The sequence below is a fragment of the Priapulus caudatus genome, unplaced genomic scaffold (genome assembly GCF_000485595.1).
Source record: "Priapulus caudatus unplaced genomic scaffold, Priapulus_caudatus-5.0.1 Scaffold901, whole genome shotgun sequence".
NCBI lineage: Eukaryota > Metazoa > Priapulida > Priapulimorpha > Priapulimorphida > Priapulidae > Priapulus > Priapulus caudatus.
Window position 1 is genome coordinate 28,633 of NW_014577962.1, and position 23,048 is coordinate 51,680.

A 23,048-nucleotide genomic window follows, 5' to 3' on the forward strand; every position below is an offset into this window, starting at 1 on the left:
TATATAGCTAAACCCCCGTGTATCAGACATCGTACGTAGGCCTACTCATGTAGTGTGTTACTGACATATATAGCTAAACCCCCGTGTATCAGACATCGTACGTAGGCCTACTCATGTAGTATGTTACTGACATATATAGCTAAACCCCCGTGTATCAGACATCGTACGTAGGCCTACTCATGTAGTATGTTACTGACGTATATAGCTATAACCCCGTGTATCAGACATCGTACGTAGGCCTACTCATGTAGTATGTTACTGACATATATAGCTATAACCCCGTGTATCAGACATCGTACGTAGGCCTACTCATGTAGTATGTTACTGACATATATAGCTATAACCCCGTGTATCAGACATCGTACGTAGGCCTACTCATGTAGTATGTTACTGACGTATATAGCTATAACCCCGTGTATCAGACATCGTATATTCTCATGTAGTATGTTACTGACGCATATAGCTATAACCCTGTAGGATAAATTGTTTTTACCCGCGGTTAAATTATGTGTAACAAGGCCTCTGATTGGGTAAAAGGAGCTATAATTTTAACTGCGGTTAAATTTTTTCTACCGCGGTAAAAATAATTATTGCTGAGTACGATGGCCAACCGTCCCCGTGTCTTAGACATCGTACGTACTCATGTGCTGCGTCTGGCACGTGGCCACCCCCGGGTCCTCCTCTCGTAGTTCGTTCACCCCGAAGCCGGTGATCTTGACGACAAAGCGACTGTCACAGATGCACTTGGACGATCGCAGAGCTCCGTAACTCCTCAGGCACGACGAGTGGATGTACAGCATGCCCTGCGACACGACCACAACGCACACGTCCGTGCTATATGCACACACATCACATGTCAGGAGAAAGACAATAGCGGATTTGTTGGTGTTAGCAAGTAATTATAAACATAATATAGATTAAATGATAACATGATAATATCGAAATGTAAACCTAAAGAAAATATATGAGATAAATCAATAAAGCCCATAAATGTAAATATAAATGTAAAGGAAAATGTCAATGTCAATGTCAATGTAAATGTGATATAAAGATGAATGCGTATATATAAGCATAATTATAAATATAAATATAAATGCGTATATATAAGCATAAATATAAATATAAATGTAAACGTAAACATAAACATAAATATAAATATTAAATTTTTGTATGTTTGCAACCATACTTTTTGGCTATTTGTGAGTCTGGAAACATTTTCTTGAAGAGTTCATTTGCATGGTCTGCCGCCCTCAAAGGCACATTATGTTCAATTAAATAATCCGTAAATCTGACTTCTGCGTCAAAACAGACAATTCTCTGTCTGCTGCAAAGAAGCTTGATATATTGGGTGTAGATTCCACTGCACCCGCATAGCACTTGTACTTTTGAGAGCCTCTGGCAGTCACTCCTTCCTCCGTGCCCCACTGGAAAGTCTGTCTTGCATACCATTCAATAGCCATGATTAACACTGAATTGTACTGTAGGCTATACAGTTATACATACATTTAAAAAACTCATTTCTTATGCATTATGCATTATTTCTTTCTTTTTTCTTCTTCTTCCTTTCTTTTTTTTTCTCTTTTTTTGAATCTCAGGGGGGGATATTTGTACAGGCCATCCCCCCTTCTTCAAGAGCGGGGGGATGCATCCCCCCATCCCCCCGGGATTTACGCCCCTGCTTCCTAGACACAGTTTCTCGTGGTTATCGCGTGGATTAATTAAAAATGGCCATAGTGTGCACTCTATTATAGAGGTGTGAAACTTTGCAGAGGTTGCAAGGTACCACCTTAGGTCCTGAAGGGTTTCTGATATAATAATATTCTATATAAAGTTTCACAATTCTATCTATGAGAACACAATTCGTATGCTCATCCGCCGTACTGAAAATCCGTACAGATTCATTAGGCCTACATGTTGTATATAATAATAAAATATGTTTGTTATACGATGTAAACATACCTTGATGTTAACCTCTCCCCGTAGTTGCACGTCGAACTCAAATGCACCCAGAAGCTCGGCCGTTGCTGCGCTAATATGAATCATCAGAGCTGCGTAAATGGAACGTGAAATAACAGGGCATTGTAGCTGAAATTAACAACCAGTACTGCAACAGAGCAAGCAATAATCACATCTACTCTGTAAAGAAGCAATTATAGAAAAGGTGTGTAAACAGAAAATACAACAGATGTGTAAATATCAAACACAACATTTGGGTAAAAGATCAATACAGGAATTGGGCAGGCGATAAGTACAACAATTGAGTAAACAATAATTACAATAGTATTAGTATAACAAATAAGTCAACAACAAGAACAACAAATACAGCAGTTGGGCAAACAAAAGTTGAGCATCGCAACCTATGCAGGCGTATAAAAACGCTCGAGTAGAATAAAATCGCTAAAACCACGCGTTTGATAAATATTACCTTCCCAGACCCGTGGAAGAAGCTTCTATATTTGTGGCATGAACTGCATATATCACGCGAAAACTACAGATAAGTAATTACAGGCTATAGGACTTACTTTATCGCTATATTTATAGTTCAACGATGGCATCGAGTGATAAATTCGTCTAAAACACGTGGCGTAGTCGCAGTGAGTGTGCGTCTCATATAGAGACGACGCAAGCTTCTGTTTTAAACATAAAGGTAATGGAACTGGATTTGCTCCCCCCCCCCCGTGAAGACGGTCCAGGCCTTCGTTTCAAACATGACTAATGACTAGAGGCAGTAAACAGCGCATACACTGGTACGTACCTGCACCGGTCGATTCCATTCTCGAGGCGGTGTTCACCGTGTCGCCGAACAGACAGTAGCGCGGCATCTTCATGCCGACGACTCCGGCGACGCACGGGCCCGTGTGAATGCCGATACGTAGCAAGAGCTTCTCGTCAGGCCGGTGTCGCACCTGAGCCAACACGAAATGTCATCGCGTGCGTGTAAGTAAATAAATTAACAATTAGAACACACACACACACACACACACACACATACACTTATATAAAATCTTTATAGTAAAACGCACGAGATCAATTCACGTTGTTTTAATTAAATAACATTACTATGGTAAAGAGCCTGAGATCAAATCAAGTATACAATGATTATTTAAGATATGGTAATGGAGAATGCAGAACTTGGGGAGGAGGGTGGGAGAAGAAGGATGAGGAGGAGGGAGAGGAGGAAGAGGAGAAAAAAGAAGAGAGGAAGAGAAAACGCAGGCCTGGAGTAAAGAGGCTGGAAAAATAAGAAATAGGAATAGGTGAAAAAAGGGAACGGGATTATAGGAAGTAGCTAGGATCAAGAGCGTATAAAGAAGGAGAGCGTACAACAGTAAAATGCTGAAACCATGTTGCAGTATTAGTCGAATTAAGAAACTTTGCCCGTTTTATTTTTACGATTCTTTGCGGTATTATAGATCAGCTGTCCTACCTTGCTAATATAAAACAAACAGCTTGTCCCTACGATATGCCCCTACGCTGAGATAATGAGCGGTAAAAATCTGGTATTTTCGCCGAAAACCTCGAGATTACTGTTTACTGCGACCCTTTTTCGCTTTGTGGCCAGTGTTATTGCTTCCGGTCGCCGCTGTGGTAGCGCTGACTCATTACGTCAGAATGTTCTGGTACTACAGAGTTTACTACATCCAGCGTGAGGTGGGCACAGGTGGGGGTCATCACTATGGCAATCAATAACAGACGTCATTTGTTCCATTTGTCAATCATTGACGGAAAAACACGAGGTTTTCCGAAGTTATCTCAAAGCGAGAGAGTCGCAGTAAACAGTGATCTCGAGTCGGTTTTCGGCGAAAATACCAGATTTTCACCGCTTATTATCTCAGCGTAGGGGCATCGTAGGGACATGCGATTTGTTTTATATTAACAAGGTAGGACAGCTGATCAATAATACTGCAAAGAATCGTCAAAATAAAACGGGGAAAGTTTCATTCGACTAATGCTGCAACATGGTTTCAGCATTTTACCGTTGTACGTTCTCCTTCCTTATACGCTATTGATAGGATGTGATAGGTATGGCTAGAAACAGGAAGTGAGTGGGGTGTCTAGTTATCCAAATTTTCCTATATTATCTATGCTTTCGCATGCCCACTATGTCTCAGAAATTTATTATTTTTTATATTTAAAATGTAGAGCATTTATTGTTGAGTAGGTTAATTCGCTTCTTTAAATTGACTACGTCACGAAATTTCGATGGTAAAATTTGTAAAATTTGTGTTGCCATTTTTTTACATTAAAAGTAAGAGCTAACGGGATTAAACGTATCGTCAAATTCTTACCTGATAAGATTGTTTCTCAACTAGTTAAAGATGGCAAAAAACCTGGACGATTTGATATTATGTTCCTGACATTAATTGCTTGCTATGAGCTATGTATGAGTCACGAGTGTATGTTCACATCGAACAATAATTATAGTAAAATAGGAAGTATAATGCAGCAATTTAACCATAAAAAGTGAACAGAATTACTTATATTTTGTGAAAAAATGGAAATATTTTTTTTATTTTTACTATTTACGGTGACGTAATCACTTTAATGACTCTTGAGATACATCACTTGTTTTATATCGCCTATGTAAAAACACTACATTGAAACTGACTCGACTTGAAGAGAAAAAACGACACGCTGTTATCAGGAGTGAATATGATAATAGATTGGATAATAAGACAGGAGTGAATAATATTAATCTATTATTATTCACTCCTGTTGTTGTAATAAAAATAGTATACTGTATATTATTTGTTTTGGTATAATTACAGAATTTTGTCAATATTGAAAATTTCAATTAATTGCTCAAGAACGCCAAAACTCTTTCTCTCTCGAGTGTGCCAGCGCGTGTATTTGAGAGAGCGGAAGGTAAGCGAATGAAAAATCACATGAAAAATCGGATGAAACATCGCAATCACCTGTAAGCTGCCTTTCGCTCCGTACTCCATCGCAACGACTATGTTCGGCACGTCAATGCAGATTCCGATGAAGCGAGCAAGGTTAGGATGCTGCAGATCACGCAACTAGTAAATGCCAAAGCAGGACCACGTCACATCCACACGAAGTGCATTTAGTTTATTGGTTTTTCAAATTTCTGAATAAAACGCGAGCAATCAGGGACAATATATGTTCGAACTACTATCGGATAAAAACGTGTTTGGTGTAGTTATAAAAATTTAAAATATAAACATAATATATATATATATATCAGGAGTAGATAAAGGGATACATATATATACGTACTCCTGATATATATATATACGTTTAAAGGGATCGTTTACTCTAGGTTCTAGGGTTATTTTCAGTTAATTCAGGTTAAAATTACTCTACATAAAAAGTTTCATGGTTTAATCACCATTAGAAATATTATTAAAAAATGTTTTAAAACTAACGACTACAGTTTGATTACAACGACGGTGGCGCCACTCAAAGCGCACGATCTGATAAGTTGCGCAAAACCACTTTTCAGCCAAGGGCTACAGCCCGAGGGTGTTTCTTTTTTATTAATTTAAAAGCAAAAGGATTGTAATATCTTACTAACGACATATAGTTTCAGTTATATTATGGATAAATTTGTCCTAAAATGAACATCGTTTGGTTAAATAGCATTTAGGTATAAATATAATTGCACCTTTGTGATTAGCCCTTGGTCTGTAACGTGCAAAATAAATTGGCAAATGCGCAACTTTTTCAGGGTGGCAGCACGGTCGCGGGTGTCATGGGGCTGTTCAAATTTCGTAGCGTTGATGTGTAATTAATTATAACAATTAAATTAGGTATCTGGTAACAAATACGTGTTGGTATAGACGATTTGTTATACAGTAAGTACAGTTGTATACAGTAAAATCCTAAAGTCTACTATCCCTTTAATAATAATAAAATGAAATATATTTGAGCGATTTGACTTTTTACTGCGCGCCAAAAACGACTTATGTTCATCATTGTATTGACTCACTTATTTATGTTAAAGAATAAAAAGCACGTAACACGTTAACTACTTACATTTTTCATGTGAACGAAAAGGTTATGAGTAAGTTCAACAGGTCGCTGACGTAGGTGCTTTACTGCAACCACCAAGCCCTGCAATCAATAGTATTACTCGGATCATGGCGTGGATCATCAGGTGATTATGTTACTACATGCGTTTAACACGTTTGTAATTCTTTATTTTCGTTGAATCAATAAGCACGTACAACGACAATTACACGCATGAAGAGAGAGAGAGAGAGAGAGAGAGAGAGAGAGAGAGATCCATCCATCCATCCATCCATCCATTCATCCATCCATCCATCCATCCATCCATGGGAGATCACCTGTAAGGGTTTGCTGTCAGCACATATGCTTGTGAAGCCGACTATATCGCTGAAGTAAATCGTCACGCTTTCGTATGACTCCGGCTGCACACATTTGCCTTGCTTTAGCTGTTCTGCTACCGACCTAGATCAATCACCACACACAGGCACAGACACGCGCTGTAATTCAGCAGGTGCAAATATGCAAGAATCAATATTATCAACAACCTGATTAGTTTAGTTCGTCCACGGTCATCGACGCACGGCACGTGTGCGCACACATACAAGGTAAATATTTCCATACGGCGTTTTTTAGGTTTAACACGCCTAGAAAAGCGCCGTATATTACGAAAATATTTATCTTGTAGCAGCTTATATATAGGAGTAGCAGTTTATCTTGTAGGATGCTTATAGTGTCTTTCACGTACCATCGACGTTTACATATGAAGCTGCGCATATTTATTCGATTTTTTAGAAATAACTCGGCATCATTGCGGATGTATTCACTTCCCGTATACGGATCGTTAATGAAAGCATGCAGCTGTCACCTCTCCAGGGACATTTTACAGCTGATTTACACACGCATATATTTCCTGCCATCAGCGTAGAATATGTGTACCTTGCATCCTGTTTATATACATTATAGTCTCGGTACAGATCAGGTCGCATCGTACGTATATATACGCGCGGTGTACGTACACATAGACACGCACAGCGCAATACGGGTCACTCTTACCGTGGGAGAATTTCATTCAGCAAGTTGTCCACCTTCTTTTTTTCCTCAACCAATTGTCCCGTTCTTTGGTCAACGATATCTTCTAGATTCTTCGCATACAGTTCCATTCGGGTGAGCAGAGAGTCCATGATATTCTGTGTTCTAGACACCGCACGCAAATGAGACACATTTGAAGCGACGTTGTTATTAGTCGTTAGTATAGGAAATCAATCGATACAGTTCTGACGCAATAACTGTAAACTGGTTGCTCACTTGTGGTGTTTCCTAAGCGACAGGTGGATCTGACTGAAGGACGGCCGTTGGTCGGGATTGTCATGCCAACACGACGTCATCAAGTCGATGATGTCACTGCGGCCCGGGTCGTAGGGCACATGAGGGCGGAATTGCGGTGTATTTCCAGATTCCACTTTTTCTAAGATATCTGAAAAAGTATCCACACACATATACACATATATTTCCACACACACACACACACGCACGCGCACGCACACGCACACACGCGCATGCACGCATGTATACGCCCCCTTACACACACACACACACGCACACGCACACGCACGCACACGCACGCACGCACGCACGCACGCACGCGCGCACGCACACACACACGCGCGCGCGTACACACACACACACACACACACACACATACACACATACACACATATATATATATGTATATATAACTACCTGTTACTGACAGGTGCATTCTCTCGCTCTCGTAAGGTCCGGATCGTAGAGCTATTTCCTGCAGAATAATCGCGAAGGAGTAGATGTCGCCCTTCTGCGTGCCCGCAACAGGTGCCTGTGTCGCCCGTAAGATCTCAGGTGCGACATACAGACGCTCTGCCGAGAAACAAAACATGTCAATTTCCGCGGCAGTTCAGGTTCGCGCTCCGCAGGAAGTGGCGAGGAGGTAAATTCATCGAATATACAGGTAGTGATTAAACGCGCTGAAGCGCAGTTTACTGTCAGAGTGTGACACATAGTGTCTAGTAGTGTCTTAATGACGTATAGCTGTAAACGCGTGTATCAGGCATCGCACGTGCACATGTATAGTGTGTTACTGACGTATATAGCTATAAACGCGTGTATCAGACATCGTACGTACTCATGTAGTGTGTTACTGACATATATAGCTAAACCCCCGTGTATCAGACATCGTACGTAGGCCTACTATGTTTGTATGTTACTGACATATATAGCTAAACCCCCGTTGTATCAGACAATGGTACGTAGGCTACTCATGTAGTATGTTACTGACATATATAGCTAAACCCCGTGTATCAGACATCGTTACGTAGGACTATCATGTAGTATGTTTACTGACATATATAGCTAAACCAGTGTATCGTCATGCGTACGTAGGGCTACTCATGTAGTTATGTTACTGACATATATAGCTATAACCCCGTGTATCAGAATGTACGTAGTCCTACTCATGTAGTATGTTACTGACATATATAGCTAAACCCCGTGTATCAGACATTGTACGTAGGCCTACTCATGTAGTTATGTTTACTGACATTATAATATAGCTAACTCCGTGTATCAGATATCGTACGTAGGCTACTATTGTAGTATGGTTACTTGACATATAATATAAGCTAAACCCCCGTGTATCAGACATCGTACGTAGGCTACTCATTGTAGTGTGTTACATGACATATATAGCTAAACCCCGTGTATCAGACTATCGTACGTAGGCCTACTCATGAGTATGTTACTGAACGTATAATAGCTATAACCCCGTGTAATCAGACATCGTGAGTAGGCCTACTCATGTAGTAATGTTACTGACATATATAGCTAAATCCGTGTATCAGACATCGTACGTAGTTCTACTCATGTAGGATGTTACTGACATATTATGCTAAACCCGTGTATCAGATATCGTTACGTAGGCCTACTCATGTAGTATGTTACTTGAAATATATTAGCTAAACCCCCGTGTATCAGACATCGTAAGTAGGCCTACTCATGTAGTATGTTTACTGAAATATATAGCTAAACCCGTGTATCAGACATCGTATCGTGAGGCCTACTCATGTAGTTATGTTACTGACATATATTAGCTAAACCGTCGTGTATCAACATCGTACGTAGGCCTACTCATGTAGTATGTTACTGACATATATAGCTAAACCCCCGTGTATCAGACATCGTACGTAGGCCTACTCATGTAGTATGTTACTGACATATATAGCTAACCCCGGTGTATCAGAATCGCCGTACGTAGCCTACTCATGTAGTATGTTACTGACATATATAGCTAAACCCCGTGTATCAGACATCGTACGTGTCTACTCATTGTAGTATGTTACTGACATATATAGCTAAACCCCGGTATCAGACATCGTACGTAGGCCTACTCATGTAGTATGTACTGTGACTATAATATAGCTAAACTACCGTGCCTTATCAGCTATTTCGTACGTAGGCCTACTCATGTAGTATGTTACTGACATATAATATAGCTAAACTCCCGTGTATCAGACATCGTACGTAGGCCTACTCATGTAGTATGTTACTGACATATATAGCTAAACCCCGTGTATAGACATCGTACGTAGCCTACTCATGTAGTATGGTTACTGACATATAAGTACTAAACCCCCGTGTATCAGACATCGTACGTAGGCTACTCATGTAGTATTGTTACTGCAGTATATAGCTATAACCCGTGTATCAGAATCGTACGTAGCCTACTATGTAGTAATGTTACTGACATATATAGCTAAACCCGGTTTTCGTTTTTTTTTTTTTTTTCTATCAGACATGTACGTAGTCTATCATGTTGATCGTTACTGACTATATAGATAACCCGTGAGTCAATGTACGTAGGCCTACTCATGTAGTATGTGACTGACATATATAGCTAAAACTCCCGTGTATCAGACATCGTACGTAAGTCCTACTCATGTATAGTTTACTGAAATATATAGCTAAACCCCGTGTATCAGACATCGTTACGTAGGCTCTACATTGTAGTATGTTACTGACATATATAGCTAAACCCCGTGTATCAGACATCGTACGTAGGCCTACTCATGTAGTATGTTACTCGACATATATAGCTAAACCCCCGTGTATCAGACATCGTACGTAGCCTACTCATGTGTAGTTACTGACATATATAGCTAAACCCCCGTGTATCAGACATCGTACGTAGGCCTACTCATGTAGTATGTTACTGACGTATATAGCTATAACCCCGTGTATCAGACATCGCTACGTAGGCTACTGATGTAGATGTTACTGACTATATTAGCTAAACCCCGTGTATCAGGACATCGTTCTAGGCTACTCATGTGGTATGTTACTGACATATATAGCTAAAACCCGTGTATCAGACATAGTACGTAGGCTACTCATGTAGTATGTTACTGACATATATAGCTATAACCCGTGTATCAGAGATCGTACGTGTAGGCTACTCATGTAGTATATTACTGACGTATATAGCACTATACCCGTGTATCAGACATCGTGTTACGTAGGACCTACTCATGTAGATATGTTACTGACATATATAGCTAAACCCGGTGTATCAGATATCGTACGTAGGCCTACTCATGTAGTATGTTTAACTGACATATATCAGCTATAACCCCGTGTATCAGACATCGTACGTAGTCTACTCATGTGAGTATGTTTTCTGACGTATATAGCTATAACCCGTGTATCAGACATCGTACGTAGGCTACTCATGTAGGTATTTTACTGACATATATAGCTATAACCCCGGTATCAGACATCGTACGTAGGCCTACTCATGTAGTATGTTACTGACGTATATAGCTATAACCCCGTGTATCAGACATCGTACGTAGGCCTACTCATTGTAGTATGTTTCTGACATATATAGCTATAATACGTGTATCAGACATCGTACGTAGGCGTACTCATGTAGTACTGTTACTACGTATATAGCTATAAACCCCGTGATTCAGACATCGTTATATTCTCATGTAGTATTTTACTGACGCTATATAGCTATAACCCTGTTAGGATAAATTGTTTTTACCCGCGGTTAAATTATGTGTACAAGGCCTCTGATTGAGGTAAAAGGAGCTATAATTTTAACTGCGGTAAATTTTTTTTCTACCGCGGTAAAAATAATTATTGCCTGAGTACGATGGCCAACCGTCCCCGTGTCTTAGACATCGTACGTACTATGTGCTGCGTCTGGCACGTGGCCACCCGGATCCTCCTCTCGTATTCGTTCACCCCGAAGACGGTGATCTTGACGACAAAAGCGACTGTCACAGATGCACTTGGACGATCGTCACAGAGCCTCGTAACTCCTCAGGCACGACGAGTGATGTACAGCATGCCCTGCGACAAGACCACAACGCACGAGTCCGTGCTATATGCACACACATCACATGTCAGGAGAAAGACAATAGGCCGATTTGTTGGGTGTTAGCAGGTAATTATAAACATAATATAGATTAATGATAACATGATAATATCGAAATGTTAAACCTAAAGAAAATATTATGGATAAATCAATAAAGCCCCATAAATGTAAATATAATGTAAAGAAAATGCTCAATGTCAATGTCAATGTAAATGTGATATAAGATGAATGCGTATATATAAGCATAATTATAAATATAAATATAAATGCGTATATATAAGCATAAATATAAATATAAATGTAAACGTAAACATAAACATAAATATAAATATTAATATCAATATCAATATCAATATCAATATAAACATAAAAATAAATATAAATATAGATGTAAAATTATATAGACTAAGAGACATTTGTTATTAATTTACTAACAACTAAGTAACTACTTTGTTATTATTACAGTTCTGCTCCTATCAGCTTACGACGAATAGATTGGCAGCTTAGCGCTGTCACGTTTTAGCTAATTAAACCCGAGGCATCCCCGCACGCACTCCCGCACCGCGTTCATTACGCTCGCATCAGTACAATCATTAATAATGCGCTAGACACGTATCAGGGACGATAGCGACGAATGGCCTCTAAATGCCAACAGTGTTTGCGCATTCGTTAATGAAGACATCGTGGATGGTTGTAGGTCTCGATCTATCGGCGTGTGTGGGTCACGCGGACTCGCACGCAATGTCGCGCACGCAATGTAGCGCACGCAATGACACTCACGTTGACGATGTCGTTGACAATCGACATGCAAAACTGTTCGTCGAGGTGAATGCAGTCGTTCCCCAGTATGTCCTGCAACGCGCGCAAGTGCATAGGACTATAATGAAACATGTAAATACGCTTCGGTAGCATTATACTCACTCCTCACGCATATATGGTTATATTCAACACACACACACACACACACACATACACATACACACACACACACACACACACACACACACACACACACACACACACACACGCGCACACACACACACACACACAACACACACACACACACACACTTATATAAAATCTTTAATAGTAAAACGCACGAGATCAATTCACGTTGTTTTAATTTAAATACAATTACTATGGTAAAGAGCCTGAGATCAAATCAAGTGTATACAATGATTATTTAAGATATGGTAATGTGGAGAATGCAGAACTTGGGGAGGAGGTGGGAGAAGAAGGATGAGGAGGAGGAGAGGAGGAAGAGGAGAAAAAAGAAGAGAGGAGAGAAAAACGCAGGCTGGAGTAAAGAGCTGGAAAAATAAGAAAATAGAATAGGTGAAAAAGGGAAGGGATTATAGGAAGTAGCTAGGATCAAGAGCGTATAAAGAAGGAGAGCTAAACAGTAAAATGCTGAAACCATGTTGCAGTATTAGTCGAATTAAGAAACTTTGCCCGTTTTATTTTTACGATTCTTTTGCGGTATTATAGATCAGCTGTCGCTACCTTGCTAATATAAAACAAACAGCTTGTCCTACGATATGCCCTACGCTGAGATAATGAGCGTAAAAATCTGGTATTTTCGCACGAAACCTCCGAGATTAACTGTTTACTGCGACCCTTTTTCGCTTTGTGGCAGTGTTATTGCTTCGGTCGCCGCTGTGGTAGCGCTGACTCATTCGTCAGAATGTTCTGGTACTACAGAGTTTACTACATCCAGCGTGAGGTGGGCACAGGTGGGGGTCATCACTATGGCAATCAATAACAGACGTCATTTGTTCCATTTGTAATCATTGACGGAAAAACACGAGGTTTTCCGAAGTTATCTCAAAGCGAGAGAGTCGCAGTAAACAGTGATCTCGAGTCGGTTTTCGGCGAAAATACCAGATTTTCACCGCTTATTATCTCAGCGTAGGGGCATCGTAGGGACATGCGATTTGTTTTATATTAACAAGGTAGGACAGCTGATAATAATACTGCAAAGAATCGTCAAAATAAAACGGGGAAAGTTCATTCGACTAATGCTGCAACATGGTTTCAGCATTTTACCGTTGTACGTTCTCCTTCCTTATACGCTATTGATAGGATGTGATAAGTATGGTAGAAACAGGAAGTGAGTGGGGTGTCTAGTTATCCAAATTTTCCTATATTATCTATGCTTTCGCATGGCCACTATGTCTCAGAAATTTATTTATTTTTTATATTTAAAATGTAGAGCATTTATTGTTGAGTGGTAATTCGCTTCTTTAAATTGACTACGTCACGAAATTTCGGATGGTAAATTTGTAAATTGTGTGGCATTTTTTTACATTAAAGTAAGAGCCTAACGGATTAAACGTATCGTCAAATTCTTACCATGATAAGATGTTTCTCAACTAGTTAAAGATGGCAAAAAACCTGGACGATTTGATATTATGTTCCTGACATTAATTGCTTGCTATGAGCTATGTATGAAGTCACGAGTGTATGTTCACATCGAACAATAATTATAGTAAAATTAGGAAGTATAATGCTGCAATTTAACCATAAAAAGTGAGCAGATTACTATATTTTTGTGAAAAAATGGAAATATTTTATTTATTTTTTACTATTTACGGTGACGTAATCACTTTAATGACTCTTGAGATACATCACTTGTTTTATATCGCCTATGTAAAAACACTACATTGAAACTGACTCGACTTGAAGAGAAAAAACGACACGCTGTTATCAGGAGTGAATATGATAATAGATTGGATAATAAGACAGGAGTGAATAATATTAATCTATTATTATTCACTCCTGTTGTTGTAATAAAAATAGTACACTGTATATTATTTGTTTTGGTATAATTACAGAATTTTGTCAATATTGAAAATTTCAATTAATTGCTCAAGAACGCCAAAACTCTTTCTCTCTCGAGCTGTGCCAGCGCGTGTATTTGAGAGAGCGGAAGGTAAGCGAATGAAAATCACATGAAAAATCGGATGAAACATCGCAATCACCTGTAAAGCTGCCTTTCGCTCCGTACTCCATCGCAACGACTATGTTCGGCACGTCAGAATGCAGATTCGCGATGAAGCGACAAGGTTAGGATGCTGCAGATCACGCAACTAGTAAATGCCAAAGCAGGACCACGTCACATCCACACGAAGTGCATTTAGTTTATTGGTTTTTCAAATTTCTGATAAAACGCGAGCAATCAGGGACAATATATGTTCGAACTACTATCGGATAAAAAGCGTGTTTGGTGTAGTTATAAAAATTTAAAATATAAACATAATAGTATATATATATATCAGGAGTAGATAAAGGGATACATATATATACGTACTCCTGATATATATATAATACGTTTAAAGGGATCGTTTACTCTAGGTTCTAGGTTTTTTCAGTTAATTCAGGTTAAAATTACTCTACATAAAAAGTTTCATGGTTTAATCACCATTAGAAATATTATTAAAAAATGTTTTAAAACTAACGACTACAGTTTGATTACAACGACGGTGGCGCCACTCAAAGCGCACGATATGCATAAGTTGCGCAAAACCACTTTTCAGCCAAGGGATACAGCCGAGGGGGTTTCTTTTTTATTAATTTAAAAGCAAAAGGATTGTAATATCTTACTAACGACATATAGTTTCAGTTATATTATGGATAAATTTGTCCTAAAATGAACATCGTTTGGTTAAATAGCATTTAGGTATAATATAAATTGCACCTTTGTGATTAGCCCTTGGTCTGTAACGTGCAAAATAAATTGGCAAATGCGCAACTTTTTCAGGGTGGCAGCACGGTCGCGGCGTGTCATGGGGCTGTTCAAAATTTCGTAGCGTTGATGTGTAATTAATTATAACAATTAAATTAGGTATCTGGTAACAAATACGTGTTGGTATAGACGATTTGTTATATCAGTAAGTACAGTTGTATGCAGTAAAATCCTAAAGTCTACTATCCCTTTAATAATAATAAAATGAAATTATTTGAGCGATTTGACTTTTTACTGCGCGCCAAAAACGACTTATGTTCATCATTGTATTGACTCACTTATTTATGTTAAAGAATAAAAAGCACGTAACACGTTAACTACTTACATTTTCATGTGAACGAAAAGGTTATGAGTAAGTTCAACAGGTCGCTGACGTAGGTGCTTTACTGCAACCACCAAGCCCTGCAATCAATAGTATTACTCGGATCATGGCGTGGATCATCAGGTGATTATGTTACTACATGCGTTTAACACGTTTGTAATTCTTTATTTTCGTTGAATCAATAAGCACGTACAACGACAATTACACGCATGAAGAGAAGAGAGAGAGAGAGAGAGAGGAGAGAGAGAGAGAGAGGGAAAGACATAGAGAGAGAGAGAGAGAGAGAGAGAGAGAGAGAGAGAGAGAGAGAGAGAGAGAGGGAAAGACATAGAGAGAGAGAGAGAGAGAGAGAGAGAGAGAGAGAGAGGGGGGGGAAAGACATAGAGAGAGAGAGAGAGAGAGAGAGAGAAGAGAGAGAGAAGAGAGAGAGAGAGAGAAGAGAGAGGAGAGAGAGAGAGAGAGAGAGAGAGAGAGAGAGAGAGAGAGAGGTGGAAAAGGCCACGAGTGAGGAAACGAGAAAAGGGGAGATAGGTAGATATATAGAGATAACGAGTGAGAGACAGAAAGGGGGAAGGGAGAGAGCAGGCGAATGATATAAAGAAAGAGAGATCTATCGAAAAGGTTTCTTTACACACACACACACACACAACACACAACACACACACACACACACACACACACACACACACACACACACACACACACACAATACACACATATACAAACGCACATACAAACAAGCACACACACACACACACACACACACACACACACACACACACACACACACACACACACAACACACACACACACACACACACATACACAACCACACACACACACACAAACACACACACACACACGCACACACACCACACACTCTCTTCTCTCTCTCTCTCTCTCTCTCTTCTCTCTCTCTGGGGAAGGGCTGCATAACGATATAGGCATATTTGTGCGTCTAGATGTTTGTTGTTATTGCACCAGTCGAGGTGACGACGAGACGCGTAGATTGGTTGGTTTTAGCATCTTTGAATGCAGAGATGTCGTTGATTAGCACAACGTTAAAAGCTAGATGTCTTCGTGGAAGAATACATTACATGAACCTGACAGAATACATTACATGTTCACCTTGTAATTTGCTACGTTGGCAAACACCTGCTGCTGCGAAACTGTGGATGAATATGAGCTCTGAAAATTATAGAAAATGTATAAATTAAAATATTTGCCGTTTAGATTCCACAGAGAAATCTAGCAGCGTGTCTAAATGTCGACCACTCCCTGTTCTAAATAGAACTTCTAATAGCAATCCTCCCTTACACACTGCTCAAAATGGTTGCTGGAAGTCTAGCCACGGAATAAGCCAGATACTACGGCTGCCGCGTTATATGGTCGCGCCTTCCATCAGTAATTCCCAATATAATTATAATATTCATATAATATAATATTTATAATATAATTATAATATTCCCAATAATCCAAATAATCCAATAATCTCCAAGCTTCACCTTACTGCTACAGCGATTCCACTGAAATTCATGCATTTGCATTCTCAGCAGAAGGTGCACGCTAGCTCACAGGTGAAACATGTGAACGTCATACGACGTACAAGCTTCGCATATCATCTGAGTATAAGCATATCATAAATTATCACAGCACTAGCGCAATCGGAGCAGTGCAGTGCAGAGTGCATCAGCATCACAACATTGTGTATACCTGCGAAGGAAAACACAAAAGAGCTCATGGTTCTTTGCCAATTTCAATCCGTTAAAGGCAATGAGACAATGATGATGAGAGATGAGTGCGTCGACCTTATAAAGAATGGTGCAGTGGATTTGCGTCCTAACGGGGATGGCTCTCTTGGCCTCAGGCTTCTGCTTCACAATTGAGAAAAGTACACGTTTGCTTATATCGTGCTGAAGGTACATAAACCTCGTACGGGTAGGCACCCTGAGGTTTCCATCAGTCTATATGATAGACGGGGAGGTCATACGTTTTTTGTGTTTTTTCCCCTTACCTTGGATAGCCTGCCGATGCTTGTCAAGCTGCCAATTCCGAATCTGCTTCGTTGAAACTTCAATTCCTCCCACTGAATTCGCCACGACATGTTCAGTAGCTCTATCTGAAGTTGTTTCCGTCTGTCAACGTACCGCCATCGGGGAATCATACGCAATTACTAGTCATAAATTATTTTACGTATTCAGCAAACGCACTAGCTGTAATATAAATAATTATTGAGCTACTAATTGCATACTGAGTAGGTTTCGCAAAATAGGCCTACTTATATTTTTATTCGGTGAGACAGCCCTATGAACAATGAACGGTAAGTTTTATCAAGTACTAGCACCATATACTGTATGTGTTATTGGCTCTTGATGTTATAGCATTATTATATAATATTACATCTTACGCGTACCACCATTCCACTCAGGAGATTAAGGAAAGAATTTTCGAAACGAAATGCTACTTAACAGGTGAAAATCGCGAAGCAGCTTAATTACATAATTACGAAACTTTGCATTCGTGCGTGGAAAATAAATTTAGCACAACATCCGCCCTTCCCTCCAAAGGCACACGAGCAACATAATTATAATCACCACAATTTATCACCAACAGCTACCGCTTACACAATCTTGTATAAGTTTTGGAATGTTTTAATAAGAACTATATAACGCTATACACTAATACTTATATTTGCATATGTAGTATGCAGCAGAAATTTCTGCCATGCTTAAACTGAGACATGCGTAACCCCAATAATGATAATTAATATGAATAACATAAATAAAATAACAATAAATGATAACTACGTAGGCCTACCTGTAGAGTAGATAGGTGACTATAGCGGCGACAGCAAGGCAGGCAACAGTCCCAAGGCTGACATAGATACTGGTAGATATCTCCTCTGTATAAATTAACCGTAATAAAAATTTAGAGTTACAGATAAAACAAAAACAATTCACCAGAACTGCATTTCTTCTTTTATATTTGCAAACGTTCATTATCCGTATACGTAGTAGATATGGAATGGTGAACATACACCTATTCCGCCATAATATTCCATTGCGTTCTCAGAACCATTCCAAGAGCTAGAATTCCAGTTATTCTAAATACCATAATAATCCACGTTATCACTCATTTCCGGGATCAATGCACGGCAATCTATGCACGGTAATCAATGCAAGATAATCAGTAAATTAGTAGAGTCGTTAGTGTGCTTCCGTATTCCTAATCACAACGCGTATAATCAAGCATGGCGTGGTGATGTTTACGCTGTCTCTATAACTACCGCGTATACGTATCAATACTCACAACTAAATGCGTTAATCTCTATGCTAAGTGCAACGCTAGTAAGATGGCGATAATTTCTAACAGCGATTCTCTGCGTGTATCAAAATATGCTATCAGACCTGATTAGGAGGTAAATGTCAACCGTGCTCTACTAGTTGCGTTGAACAATAGCGCAGTCGCATTCGTTCGCACAATCGGGCATATGCAGGAAACGAAATCAACTCTAGGCGGAAATTGTTTGCAGAAATTGTACGATGTCTTGATTATATCATAGAAAGTCCTCCATAGAAGACGGTAGCGGTCAACAACTAATGCTTGCGGCCCTTTGGCTCTAGTCTAGTTACCCTTGACGCTGATACCACAAAATATGCAACATATATATATATATATATATATACATATATATGTGTGCGTGTGTGTGTGTGTATAGAGGGAAATAGACAAACGTAGAGATAGATGGATAGATATAAATCAAAATAGATAGATAATATAGAGATAGATAGATAGATAGATAGATAGACAGGTCTTATACAAATTCGTGTCTTGCTGATATATCTTACCGACGGGATCGCACGCCGGGTTATCGTTCGTGAAACCGCAAAACGGGATGTCCGGTGGAGGGCCTTGTCTTCCGGCGGGCCAACGGACATCCTGTACCTCGTTGTAAGTCGGCGACCAGCCGTAGTAGTTAGCGACAACCTAAAGTAACCGTGGTATTGATACGAGCGTAAAATTGTATTAAATAAAATCCGTTTTCTGTTGTCTCGTCTGCAATAATACTTTAGCGCGGTGCAAAACACAGTAGTATAATTATAAGCAACATCCTATAGCGTAAACACAGCGCTAGAATAATATAATTTTACTGGTTCAGTAGCGTCATGAAACTCTAGAGCAAGAGGTTGTCACGTAAGAGTCGTTTTCTGTTGCCTCGATCATATTTATATGTTGGCGGCAAACAAGTCATACCAGTTAGCAACAAGTTAACAAAACAGGACGTTGCTGAGTTACGCAGATATTCTAGAGTAAACAGTTTTAATTTGTTGCCATTATGTTAGCGGAGATCCAAACACGTACAGTAGTAACCAGCTAACAAGGTCACAGCATGAAAAAATGATAGCGTATAATAATCTATCATAAATGTATATTTAACATATTAGACTACGTTTTTTTACGATACTACGATATAGTACGATATATAACAATCCTACCATTAACTCGATAGGAAGAGGTTCGCTTTCCGGTTTCTCGACTGTGATTTGTCAGTGATTAAGTTAGTGGTAAACCAAACATTGTTTTATGACTATCACGTGTAGTTAGTCCGACCCTGATTTCTACTTTTTAGTCTATAACAGTGATTCTGCACTTTAGTGTAACGCTTGTTTCTTGTAATAGCAAATAACCAATTTGTTTGAGAAATTTGCTACATTGCGTATTTTCTACGTTCCCTTCCGTTGGGCACAATTAACAGTCTGCATGCAGGCGATGACGTATTTATTAGGAATGCTTACTTCAAACTCTCCCGTATCCGGATTGAGATCCAGAATAGAGAAATCCGTGTCCCTATCACCGTTGTCATCGATATAAACTTCACCTGTAATGCCTAGTCATAAAATAAATTGTTAATTCTTCGTTAATTAGCATTAATCAACCGGGTCACGGAGGTTTTCACATTCAGGTAACATTCGGGACACATTGCGTCGATTGGCAACGTCGGAATGTGAGATAACTACGCACTTTTAGATTCTGACCCTAACCTTATCTTTAACCATAACCCAAACCCTAACCCTAAGCCTAACCCTAACCCTAACCCTAACCCTAACACTAACCCTAACCCTAACCCTAACCCTAACCCTAACCCTAACACTAACCCTAAACCATAACCCTAACCCTAGTCCCTAACGCTAACCCTAACCCTAACCCTAACCATAAGCCTAAGCCTGACCCTAAACCCTAATCCCAGCCCTAAACCTAAACCTAACCCTAACCCTAATCCTAACCCTAAACCTAATCCTAACATTAACTCTAACCTTGGTCCTTACCCTAACCCTATTGTTGCTAGGTCGGTCTAGTCACACCCGTTTATACGTGCCTCACACACATGTACGCTAAATTGTCGAACACGTGCATCACTTCGCCACTAAAGGCCCCCCCACACGATGCGTCATCGGCGGGCGCCAACGGCGCTGCGCCGAATGCGCACCGTGTGCGGGCTGGCGTGCGCAAAATATCTATCGTGTTTGATTTTTCTGGCCCCGAATGCGCACCGGGTGCGGGTTGGTTTGCGTGCGATGGCGCGCCGAATGCGCACCGTGTGCGTTAGCCTTAAGCATCGTTTTAGAACGTTTCTCATCGTAGTCCTGCTACGATTAAGCTACCTGCCAGTCACTCCGGACACACATGTCACTTGCAGCGTGAGCACGAAATAATCGTATCGATGTTTCCATCTAAAACATGCAGTGATGTGGGCCATGTTTACACATGATTTATATGCACTATGCGTAAACTATAGGTTTTGATGCAATCATACATTCATGCGGTCAATAATGCTGAAGGGGTCGTTGTCGTAAATGTAGTACCCGAGGTGTCGGCGAGTATGTCGCCTACGCCTACTCCCTAACCCTAACCCTAACTCTAAACCCTAACCCTAACCATATCAGATAGTTACCTCGGGTACATATGTGTACTACCCTATACGACAACGACCCTTCGTGCGTCAATAATCGTGCCACGCACACTTACACGCACACGCACACACACACACACACACACACACACACACACACACACACACACACACACACACACACACACACACAGTTCCCACGCGATCCAAGTTGCAATGGCGACATGCGACAGAACGAGCGAAAAAGACGGAACAACGAACAAAATGCCGTAAAGAAGTTGCATTGGCATTGGCATCGTACGTTAATTTCTTGCCTACCTTGAAATTTCCGGTCCCACATGCGTCGCGTCACATTGAAGCCATCTCGAATGTCTAGCCCAGCCTCCAAGCTCTCGTTAAGTGCCATTCCGTACAGTATGACGGCGTCGTGGAATGCACCGACAAAGTAATTCACCTGCGTGGCAAGCACATGTGTGTTGTTGCGTAATTTGTTGTGTTTGTTGCGTAAGGTGATATTTGTTGTGTATGTTGTTGCGTGGTAATTTGTTGTGTGTGTTGTTGCGTAATTTGTTGCGTATTTGTTGCGTAAGGTGATATTTGTTGTGTGTTGTTGCGTGGTAATTTGTTGTGTGTGTTGTTGCGTAATTTCTTGCGTATTTGTTGCGTAAGGTGATATTTGTTGCGCGTGGCATGTATGGTGTACATCAAATTTCACTGAGCTTCACGTTGCTCTGACTTTACGCAGTGTAGGTCGATTCGGTTGCGCTAGGTTTTTTCGGAGCGTTGCAAGTTAGTGATGCTGGATCATCATGAAAAGATTAGTTATTGGAATATCATTAACAAAGCGTGAAAACCGTTAAGTTCTAGAATCTTTACATAATTACCTACTTCATCATTTACCAAATTATATCGATCATGAACGGTAATTCGTCGTCTTACCTGCTTATACATTACCCCATACTTACCGGTTACCGGTTTCTTATTATTACTTTGAATGCTTTTAATGTTTAAATGGTAATAATATAACGTACGCGCGCCCAATCACACACGCGCATACGCACACAAAGACATATCCGCGTACACAAGCGCACACACTAGAACACCAAAATGTTCTGCTTGCATCTATGACAAATACGACATACGCATATACGCTCTCCTATGACACTGTTTGTCATAGTAGGGTCTTCCTATTCTTCCTATGACAAATATTGGCGAGTCAACTTCGTTCCGCTTTACAGCTGAAATTCACTGCTTGCGTTCACAATATCGCTCCTAAACGCCTATGATGCGCACAACACATACAACAATATTTGTCATAGGAAGAATTTTCCTATGACAAATAGTGTCATAGGAGAGCGTATATGCGTATGTCGTATTTGTCATAGATGCAAGCAGAACATTTTGGTGTTCTAGTGTGTGCGCTTGTGTACGCGGATATGTCTTTGTGTGCGTATGCGCGTGTGTGATTGGGCGCGCGTACGTTATATTATTAACATTAAAACATTAAAAGCATTCAAAGTAATAATGCTAGCAGAACAGGCTGCACACACGCACGCGCGCACGCGCACACAGACAAGCGCGCGCTCGCACCCACCCACCCGCACACGCGCGCACAAATGCACACACACACACACACACACGCACGCACGCACGCACACACACACACACACACACACACACACAC

The 23,048-nt window shown here is 40.2% G+C and overlaps 1 protein-coding gene across 1 annotated transcript in view; it reads right to left on the reverse strand.

Annotated features, from left to right (window-relative positions):
• Positions 1–623: 623 nt before the first annotated feature.
• The window catches only part of LOC106814297 (atrial natriuretic peptide receptor 1-like), a 24,802-nt gene continuing 2,377 nt past the window's right edge, over positions 624–23,048 (reverse strand). The window contains exons 3-17 of the mRNA XM_014818595.1: positions 21,683–21,818; positions 20,250–20,341; positions 19,302–19,440; positions 18,271–18,355; positions 17,468–17,588; positions 16,582–16,641; positions 12,167–12,238; positions 7,714–7,828; positions 7,279–7,447; positions 7,027–7,167; positions 6,312–6,435; positions 4,917–5,021; positions 2,756–2,906; positions 1,858–2,048; positions 624–803 (exon numbers count right to left, since the gene is read on the reverse strand). Coding sequence (XP_014674081.1) covers positions 624–803; positions 1,858–2,048; positions 2,756–2,906; positions 4,917–5,021; positions 6,312–6,435; positions 7,027–7,167; positions 7,279–7,447; positions 7,714–7,828; positions 12,167–12,238; positions 16,582–16,641; positions 17,468–17,588; positions 18,271–18,355; positions 19,302–19,440; positions 20,250–20,341; positions 21,683–21,818 — 1,881 coding nt within the window. The remainder of the gene's footprint in view (positions 804–1,857; positions 2,049–2,755; positions 2,907–4,916; positions 5,022–6,311; positions 6,436–7,026; positions 7,168–7,278; positions 7,448–7,713; positions 7,829–12,166; positions 12,239–16,581; positions 16,642–17,467; positions 17,589–18,270; positions 18,356–19,301; positions 19,441–20,249; positions 20,342–21,682; positions 21,819–23,048) is intronic.